Source organism: Nicotiana tabacum, chromosome 9 (genome assembly GCF_000715075.1).
Source record: "Nicotiana tabacum cultivar K326 chromosome 9, ASM71507v2, whole genome shotgun sequence".
In the NCBI taxonomy this organism is placed as follows: Eukaryota; Viridiplantae; Streptophyta; class Magnoliopsida; order Solanales; family Solanaceae; genus Nicotiana; species Nicotiana tabacum.
In genome coordinates, this window is record NC_134088.1 from 57,757,766 (window position 1) to 57,768,458 (window position 10,693).

Consider the following 10,693-nt stretch of genomic DNA (forward strand, 5'->3'; position numbering starts at 1 on the left):
CGGGCAGAGACTACATAGGCAAGTTTCATAACTTGAAATTAATGTCTATAATATTATATAGTTAATAATTTTCTATCTTCTAAATAAAGGGCCACTACAAGATTAATGTGGAGGAGTACACTCGGAGCTTGCCACCGAATGAGCAAGGCAAGCGACCACCCGTTTCCGACGAAGAAGCGCAGAAGATATGGTTGGATATTGTCGATGGTCCTAAAAAGGGGATAGCATACGGCCTTCCAGAAAGATCATTTCAGCGCTACAGGGCTGGATTGCAAGGTATAAGGACTTCCGCCTAAGGCGAGGCAATTGATAGGTTGACTCTCTCGTCTATGGAGAAGAAGATCGCAAAGCTAACAGCAGAGCTTAAAAAGACATAGGCTAGAGAACAAAAGAGATATGAACAATTTGATACCCTTCAAGTTTAGCTAGAAAAGAGGGACCAACAATTTAATCTCCTTCAAAGTCAGCTGACCAATCTTCTTGCTAGTGGTACTTTCCCCATTCCCCGGTCTCGTGAGCCTTCTTCAGATGCTAATCCTTCTCGTCGTGATCCTTCGAACCACGATGAAGCTTCTAGTAGTGAAGATGGACATGATGCAATACAAAATACTCATTGAATGGTGTGTATTGCTAAACACATTTTTGAACTAGTGAATATTTAGTTGGGAATAGTTTTGAATATTGATTGTATTGTTGATATTATTTTGTTATTGAACATTTGTATAGTTGTTGTTGTGGTTGGCGTTGTTGTTATGGTTGTTGTTGTTGTTGTTGTTGTATTGTTGTTGTGGGTGTTGTTGGTTAATTGTTGTTGGTTAATTGTGGTTGAATGACATCAATGTAATACTGCAATTATAAGATGTATATTGGTTGTAATTGGCAGGTGGTGTAGCTTAAAAGCAGGCATATTCTGTCTGGTTTTTACCCAGAAAACCAATCGATTTCGGTCGGAACATACAAAAAACCCAGAAATGCATAGTTTTCGACCGACGTCGGTCGAAAATAAATGTTTTTATTTAATTATTATTTTAGTTTCCGACCGACTTCGGTCGGTTTATTAAAATTAAAATTATTACATATTTATAATTCCGACCGAAGTCGGTCGATAATTTGAAAAATAAATTTTAAATAATTTCGACAGATTTTGATCGGTATAATTATTTTTGTCAGTTAATGCGGTCAACCAACGATTGAATTAACCGACCGAAATCGGTTGGAAAATTTCAACCGCCGTCGGTCACAAAGTCTTAGCGACCATTATTCTTCCGGCGAATTAAAAGCGGTCGAATATCGGTCGCTTTTTCCTTTAATTCCGATCGATATTGGTCGGTATTGGTGGTCAAAATTTGGTAGTCTTCTAGTAGTGAACGTGGAGGATGCACTTAGTAAGAAAAAAATAAAATATTAGTATGTACTTTTCTTTCGAAGAGACAAAAAAAATAATACTTTCCGAAACACTTACAGAGTCTGTACGAGGTAAAATAGAGGATTAGGTACGCAAATGCGTCAATTTTAAAGTTTTAATGTGGTAATTTTAAGTTGTTCACTTCTTTCATTTAATTTGGGAGTTTTGATAGTTTTCAATCATATAAACTAGTATTCCTAAAGTAATTGAACAAATATTTTTTACCTAAAAAAGTCGCATTTATCTAATTTATCATACACGCAAATTAATTAACCTAAAGTAAGCAAAAGAAAGTTCATTGTATTTTAGCATGTCCATTTAGGAAAGAAAGTAAAAGAATACTTTCCAATTCATTGAATATATACATTCTACCCATATAAAATAAAATTAATAAACAATATTGTAATACGGCACATTCACTGAGGCCATGTTGGTCATCAAGAGAGGAAGACTTCTAGATTTCTTAAGATGAATGGAGTTATTTATTCATGTATTCCAGTTGTTTGGTACAGTTTATTCTTTTGCTACCGCTTAGAGAGATAACACATTTTACACTTCTATTATCCCTCCCCACCCCCACCCCCACCCCACCTTAAATTTATTTGCACAAAAAAACCAAGCGAGCAAAAAACTCCTTATATCCATTCTGTTTTACTTATTTTCATTCGAGGGAGCGATAAAAATTTATCCGTATCAACTGTTTACTTCCAATCCAATCATGCAATCTAGTTTCTTTTTAACCAAAAATATACCGTAATAAGTTATTGTCTTTTTGTATCTAGTTATGGAACATTCGTCCAATTGTGTGGCATCATACGATAAGCAGATATGTTTTCTAGTTATTGTTTTTGAGTTGGCGTAGGATGGAGTCTGCAAATTGTAGATAAATAAAAGGTAGAAGATACAGGGCGTGCATGGTACGAAGGAAAATATTTTTTGAAAAATATTTTCTAATTTTTTTATGTTTGGTTGGTTTAAATAATTTTTCTCATGAACTTATTTTTCTTCAATTGGAGAAAAATATTTTTCGTATCAAAAGAAGGGAAAATATTTTTTAAAATTCTTTTTTAACCTTCTTCACCCTTATTCTTCATCCCCACCAACTCCCACCCGCCTCATCCATCCCACCCTCAAACCACCCCTACCCCCTACCACACCACACCCTCCCCCCCCCACACCCCACACATCCCAACCTCGCCCATCATCCACCCTAAATAGAAATATTATTAAGAGTACTTTCTTTTAATATTGTAAATAGAGTCCTTTTTTTATTTCAACAAAATGAACATATTCTTTTCATGATGTAGAAACAATATTTTCTTTCATTTCAACAAAACGAGTATTGTTTTTCACGATGTAGAAAAAATACTTTCTTTCATTTCAACAAAACAATTATTTTCTTTTCATGATGGAAAAATATATTTTCTTTCATTTCAACAAACTGAGTATTTTCTTTTCATAATATAGAAAAACTATTTTCTTTCATTCAACAAAATGAGTAATTTCTTTTCAAGTTGTAGAAAAGATACTTTCTTTTTCAACAAAAAAAGTATTTTCTTTTTAGTTATCGAGCTCAAATTTTAACGTTGTTCTTGTGCGAAAAAGTAAAGTGACTCATTAGTTCCTTTGGATTTTCGTGAATTTTGAAAAGAATAACTAAATTCTTGAAAAAATAGAGTGCCAGAGTGTGTATGTGGGGTGGGGGGGTGGGAGGGGGGAGGAGTACATGAAACATGAGAATTTTGGGGAATGTGGGTTGAGGTGAGTAGCATAAAAAATTATTTTTTTCCTAAAAATATTTTATACTATCTAATCAAACACTAGAAAATATTTTTTGAAAATTTTTTTTCCCTCACCAACAAAACAAGGAAAAATAACTGATAAAACCACTCATTTTCCATGAAAATATTTTCCTTCCTAAAACACACACGTAATGACTTTTAGTTCGACAAAAACGTTACTCCTATAAAGTTATAATTATAATCATCAGAAATACCAATTCGAACTTATCTGATTCATGATGGCTACAATCAAATTATTCCCCTTCAAACAATAATCTTTTTTTTTTTTTGAAGCGAGTCCATAAATAGTGAATTGAAGGATGTTTCACGCTCTAACCAAGAAGTTGCATGTTTTTTTTTTTCTTAATTAGTTAATGGGTTAAGCAGGCGTTATCTACGGAGAATGACCCTTTGTCTATTAATCCACAATTAAATTATTACATTTATTTCTCGATGGATATATAATTATTTAATTTAATAGATAGTCTTTACGTCAAGAGATGTTCCAACAAACCCCACTTATGACTCATGAGTTCAAATTCATTTTTATTGGCCAATAAAATGATGACATAAAGTAGAGGTAACAATATTTGATTACTACTCCTTTTATAAATAATGAGTTTCCTTCTTTGAAGGAGTCTTCCCTCCTTGGTATATTGCTTCAGGTGCAATTCTGCAAATCTCCCAAGTTTTATCTTTTTGCACTTTATCCATTTTCGATGCTCTCCAGTTTCGCTCACCTCTAGGTACGCAAATCTCTGTATACTTAATATTTATGTGTTGTGTATACGTGCACCTAGTGCTTATATGTTGGATCTACTTTCTAAATTTATACAATTCTGCATGTACATATGAGACCGTTCGCGTGTGTATGTTTATTCTCACACACAGACACTTTTATATGAATACAAGATATATGTCATTGTTTATGTGTGAAGCTTTTAAATGAATCTGCAGATCATGGCTATTCAATTTTCTTTATTGAGGTTTCGTTTTGTTTCTTTTTAACCGTAGAATCTAATACACGAGTGTTTGTTCTGGTTTAGTCGCTTCATTAGTTTAGCTTATGAAAGGGGGGAAATTCTTGTATGTTGTCCCATGTTTGATTCAATGTCAGCAAATTAAAGAATATGGATGGAATATGTATATCTATCTATCTATGAGGACCTATTCTTTAGCATTTGATTTTTCCAAATCCCTATGATTAAGGATGAGAATGAATAATTAACAACAACTTGCTAAATGTCAAACTAGCAATGGAGGGAAGATCTCTATACCCGCTCACTGCCAGAGGCGGAGCTAGGTATAAAAGTAGGGGGTCCAATTGAATTCCTTTCTTGAAAAAATATACCAACCAAATAGGAAGGGAAAAAAACAAAATTTTCATTATATATAGCTGTTGAATCTCTTTGATAGAAGAAAATTCTAATTTATGGATAAAGGGATTCAAAAATTGCTTTAGGTCACTTACTCAAATCCCAACTTCGGTATTATACTCCTTCCGTTTCAAATTAGATGAGGTAGTTTGACTCGGCACAGAGTTTAAGAAAAAAAAGAAGACTTTTGAAACTTGTGGTCTTAAAAGTTTAAGGGGTAAAATCTTATGGGGCCATGACATTTGTGTGGTTATAAAAGTTTCTCATTAAGGATAAAATGGGTAAAATGAAGAATTTAAAGTTGAATTATTTCTAATTGTAGAAATGTGTAATTCTTTTTGAAATAAACTAATAAGAAAAATGTGTCATCTAAATTGAAACAAAGGTAGTAATATTTTCTTGAATCCTCTCTTATAAATTTATGGCTCTGCCACTCCTCACTAACATAATGCAAAAGGGCTCGTTTCTTAGTGTCTAGGGTCGTATAGGATCAGAGCCAACAGTCATTCTTTAGGTGCATTTGGTTTTGTTTGAGTGTTTCTATAATAGGTAAATTAAATTGATTTTAGGAAAATAAAGATTAATCAAATTTTATCTGGTTTAAAAGTCCAATACAACAATTTGTAATAATAGCCTTGCAAAATTGAGATCTATGTCCTGTCAAGTGTCATGTGCCATTAAGTTGGAAAGTACCTCATTTGATGTGGCATCATGTTACCTTCAACAGGTAAGAAGCTTCCTTTTCTGTTTTATTAGTACATATAATCAATATATTATTACTATTGTCTTTCAACTTCTAACTGGATTAGATTGAGAAAATGCCAATCCATTAGAGACAATTAGAGAGTGGACTTCATGTTAGGATACCATCTCTTCGATAAACATGTTTGAAACTAAACAGGTCAAGAAGAAATAGGAGGGGCAGAACATAACAAAACTTCTTTTCAAGATTTGTGAAGGGTTAAGTATTATCTCTATGTCCCCATTAACTGCAAAAGTTCTTGAGTAATTCCAACTATTATTTTACTCTTTCAAATGACTACTAGGGGACAATTCAAGATGAAAACTTATTATGGTTCAACCTCTCAACAAGAATTCTTTTAAAAGAAACTGTAAAATTCTGAAACTCTATTGCAAGAACAATTTATGTAGTAGCTGCCTGTTTTTGCATTTGATGACAAAAGTTGTTATGTAGATATCATTAAATTATGAAACTTTTAAGCACCAGTAGAGGATCTGTTAACTTCACCATATTTTAAATTACTGACAACTACATCATTTTCTTGTGAACGTCCAACTTAAATGTACTCATTTCAAAGCTTCCGGCTATATTTTTATGCAGACTAGGCTCTCTTCTTTACCAGAAATGTGTCTCTTTATTATGGTGGATGTGACTCTGGCAAGTATTACCTTAAAATCACCTTAATATCATAGGAACTTTTGGAAGTTGAGGAGGAATCTCTATTTGAAACTTGTAAATGCATTCATCATCATCCCCTGGTTCTCTATGCTCGGTTCCAATATCAGTCCCAGATCCATCTATTTGAGGGAGGTCCAATTCCCAATTGTTAGAATTTCCTTTCTAATGTGAGGATCACTATTTTCCATGAGACAAATAATTAGTCTACATTATGCTGTTAAGTGGTTGATATCTTAGTCGCTTCTGATAATTTGGCCATCATCTGCTGTGACATAGTTTTGTCGACTCCTTAAGCCTTGAACTCTTGAAGGCACAAGTCATCTGTTCTCATTAGGCTTCATATTTTGTTTAATTGCAGATATGAGCTTCAGGAGTTGTAGTCCTCCATTTTTATGGGAGCTCCGCCAATTTATGTCCTATATAACCAGTGAGAGTAAAGTTACTGATATTGCGCGCATGTAAGAACTTTTAGCTGGCTCATATCTTCAGCTCTGTTAGACAATCGCCTTGAGCACAGAAGATAGGATGGAACTTAGCCAGGCTCTTGCCTCTGACGAGAAAGCAAAACATTTTCCTTTAACGCCTTTCAGAATTCTCAGGGGTGTGATATGTTTAGCGATTCTTCTTTCAACCGCATTCATTTGCTTAATTTATTTCTCACCAGTAGCAGCTGTTCTCTTGCGCTTCTTCAGCACACATTATAGTAGGAAAGTAGTGTCATTCCTCTTTGGTCTTTGGCTTGGATTGTGGCCATTCTTGTTTGAAAAGATAAATGAAACCAGAGTGGTATTTTCTGGAGAACATGTTCCACCACAAGAACGTGTTCTTCTGATGGCCAACCACAGAACAGAAGTTGATTGGATGTACTTGTGGGATCTTGCATTGCGGAAGGGATGCTTGGGCCACATCAAATATCTACTTAAGAAAAGTTTGATGAGATTGCCAGTCTTTGGATGGGGATTTCATGTGCTGGAGTTCATCCCACTTGAGAGAAAATTGGAAGTGGATGAACCAGTTATAAGACAGATGGTTTCGACTTTTACCAATCCTCAGGATCCACTTTGGCTGACCCTTTTCCCCGAGGGAACTGATTTCACGTAAGGAATAGTAATTCTTAGAATCTTATATATGATGAAATGTCTCATTTTTACCTGAACATTTCACAATTATTAAATGCACTTCGTATTCTGTTACTCTCTAAAATTGCTACTTAGCTTGCCTTTACTTGCAGTGAGCACAAGTGCAAAAGCAGCCAAGAGTTTGCTACCAAGAATGGATTACCTGTTCTAATGAATGTACTGCTTCCTAAGACAAAAGGTTTTTATGCCTGCTTGGAAATATTAAGGAGCTCCTTGGATGCAGGTTTTGTCTTGTAACAAATGTTTTCTACTTTTGACTCTCCAGCCGACTTATATATACTCCCTTACCATGTTCAATTTGCAGTTTATGATGTGACTATCGCGTATAAGAATCAGTGTCCAACTCTATTGGACAATGTTTTCGGCGTGGATCCTTCTCAAGTACACATTCATATCAGACGCATTCCCATTGAGGAGATTCCAGCATCCGAAAAGGAGGCATTTGCATGGTTGATGGAGACATTTCAGTTGAAGGATCACTTACTCTCTAATTTTATTGCAAATGGTCATTTCCCTAATGAAGGAACCGAAGAAGAACTCTCTACAGCAAAATGCTTGGTCAATTTTACACTAGTAATTGCTGTTACTGGAATGCTTGCATTCTTTACATTTTATTCATTCATCTGGTTCAAAATATATGTAGGTTTATCTTGTCTATACCTTGCTTCTGCTGCTTACTTCAATTTTAGACCACAACCCCTTCTTGGTTGTACTAATAAAAAGCCTTGGTGCAGAAAAAGTTCATAGAATGAAAAATCAGCACAAGGTAATATTGATGATGATTTTGAATTGCAGCCTTCAAATTCTTAACAATCTTCTTTCGTCTATTCCAGTATACTCATAGTACTTCTTCATCCCTTTGGCTTAATTACTGTTGGAAGTGAAAGTAAAATTTCGTTTTCCTTCTTTCCTGTCGTGGTTTTCTCAATTACTTTATGTCAACATGTCACCTTTTTTATTTCGAAAATAAGTTAATCAGTCGCTAAAATTAGATTTAGGATTTCTTAACATATTCTTGTTTAACCCAAAATTTGTTTAATAGTTAAATCAATTTAATTTGTAACAATAAGGTCACAAGCAATCGACTGACTCAATTTATGAAAAGAAAATCAGTGATGGCAGTAAAATAAAATAACACAAACGATTGTAAAGACAAAAGGAGGAGATCTCATTGAAAATCTTCTTTTAGTATGTTTACCCTAAAAATTGAGTAACAATTAAATTTATATTGTGGTTTTAATGATATGTGATTTAAATCAGTACCAATTGATAAACAACAAATTAAATAGATAAATTGGACAATAAATCAAACCGGTCTGCAAACAATGCCTCGACCTCGATTCGAGATAGTCTCGAGGTTAGTTAATAAGAACAGTGTAGGATGGAACAAACAGCGATGAACAGTAAAAAAAAGCAGCGTATGTGTATATTCTTATTAGTGAATAATAATTGTTCTCCTTCACAAGTGAATGGGATCCCTCTTTATATAATAGAGGAATCCTAAATAAGGTACAACTCTAATCACAGAAGTAGATCCGATGGTTGGCACTAATAACCGCTTTGATTTGATCTGTTCCGGAATTTCCGCCGTGATCTTCGACCGATTACTGATATCTCGCCATTCCGTTATTACGCCTTACTCGAAGTCAGTCATGCTTGATCTCCATTGTTGCTGGCCTCGATCTCAATGAACACTTCGATCTCCAGGCTTAATGTTCTATCTTCGAGCTCGAGCTCGAGCCCGATCTATTATGAGGTTACCCTCGAGGCAACTCCCCTGCCAACGAAATCGGGTATGCCCGATTTCGACCGTATACAGATAGTCCTCTCGTTTTTTGGAGTGTAACGAGAAGAAACGAATTCGAGACTTCGATTTAATACCTCGATCAATTATGACGTCAACATCGTGACGTAAGCAACATAAGCGATTGAAGCGTCGCGTCTGCACAGTTCCCAAGGTCATTAATTAACACCAGTTGATGGTTGGCCACCAGTGCTTTCAAACTATCAAAGTGGCTATTATAAATAGACCACCTTCATAATCTTCTCAAACTTTACCTTCAAACTTCTTCTAATCTTCAAAAGCTCTTTTATTCTCTTCAAGTTCATCAACTTTGCTGGTTTCTGTTTGTCAATCTCTTATTAAAACACAAATTTTGCCTTCTTCTTCCTTAAAACTCATATAGCAATGGTGAAAAAATTAAAGACCGTTCCTCAAAAAGAAAAGGCCTCCTCATCGCGTCCGGCCGGTGACAAAACACCGGTGAAGCCACGTATCGAAGAGTGCATCCCCTAGCCATGTGAACTTACTTCCGACTTTAAAGTCGAAAAACCCTCTTCGGTTCCTGGCCGATGCAAGCCCATGTCTAGATACATCTGTTCGATATCCGAAGGCGATCTCGAGCAGGTGAAAAAAGACTGCCATTGGGAGAATAAAGAGGTGGTGATTCCTACCCCCGAGGAGGACATCACCACTCATGTGAAAGGGTTCTTAAGTGTGTATACTTACCCTTTCACACTGGGTTCCGTCGATTCTGTCATAATTGACTTCTGCCACCAATACCGGGTAACCCTAGGCCAGATCTACTCCTCTTTTTGGCGCATTGTCATTTTGCTCAGATTCTTCTCGAGCAAGGTCGAGGGGATATCTTTCACCCTCTATCATCTCATTAGGCTATACAGCCCCCATCTTTATCGGGGTAGACTGATAAGGCTTCAGCACCGGGCCACGAAGGTACTGTTCTCTAGCATAGACGAGGATAAGGACCGAGGATGGATGGGCCGGTTTGTCCGAGTCAGGACCTCTGACTTAATCCCCGCCAAAAAGATGCCATTCCCCGAAGAATGGAACATGAAGCATAAGTAGAACCTCACCGATAACGTTTGATTACTTGTTATGTTTCCTTTACCTCTTCTCATCTATATTCTTCTGTATGGTGCATCTTCCCCCTGGTTTCCTGGTGCAGTCCTGGACCTTGCAGATTGGGTTCGACAACTAGTTTCAACCTCTTCGTATGCTGAGCACTCGTGGCGCGATTTGGCCAAGGATCAATGGGAGGCCAAAAATCATGGTAAGTTCCCCTGTCCGTGTTTAATGCATTCCTGTGAAATACTTCTTTTTAACTTGATTTCTTCTCATACAGGTCTTGGAGATAATGTCGTCATGAGGCTGCCTCCTACCAGGGAAGAGGAGGTCCCGAAGCCGACCAAAGACAAGAAAAGGAGAAGGGTCTCGCCTCCAGATACCCTGAAGCCCAGGAAAAGCAGGGCTCGAAAGTCGAAGATTGATCCCGTCGTTCTGTCTACCGATGTAGTCCAAATACTACGGGATGAAGACGAGGAGGGAGAAGATGTCGATTTCCTGCTGGTGGCTCGGAAGAGGGAAAGCATCGAAGCTTTGAGAACTGCTGAGCCGATGACAGTCGAGGAGGTTCAGCCGTAGACCGAGGTGATCTCGGAAGAAGGTCCGAGCAGAGTCCCCGAGTCATCGGGTGTTGATGATGCCTCCTGCCGTGATGAGCAACCGACCGGTGTGCCCAAAGGGTCTAGTTCTAAGGCCCTTCAAAGAGAAG

General features: G+C 36.6%; 1 protein-coding gene across 2 annotated transcripts; it reads left to right on the top strand.

The window, feature by feature from the left end:
* The first annotated feature begins 3,777 nt into the window (after window positions 1-3,777).
* On the top strand, window positions 3,778-7,975 carry LOC107768249 (putative 1-acyl-sn-glycerol-3-phosphate acyltransferase 4). 2 transcript variants are annotated; one of them, XM_075221694.1, is made up of 5 exons: window positions 3,788-3,932; window positions 5,905-6,149; window positions 6,341-7,079; window positions 7,214-7,344; window positions 7,426-7,975. In XM_075221694.1, the coding sequence occupies exons 3-5, from the start codon at window positions 6,508-6,510 to the stop codon at window positions 7,866-7,868; spliced, it is 1,146 nt and encodes a 381-aa protein (XP_075077795.1). In that variant the 5' UTR covers window positions 3,788-3,932; window positions 5,905-6,149; window positions 6,341-6,507; the 3' UTR covers window positions 7,869-7,975. The 2 variants fall into 2 exon arrangements, with proteins under 2 accessions (XP_016442848.1, XP_075077795.1); XM_016587362.2 differs by lacking the exon at window positions 5,905-6,149 and having other exon boundaries at window positions 3,778-3,932.
* Window positions 7,976-10,693: the final 2,718 nt, after the last annotated feature.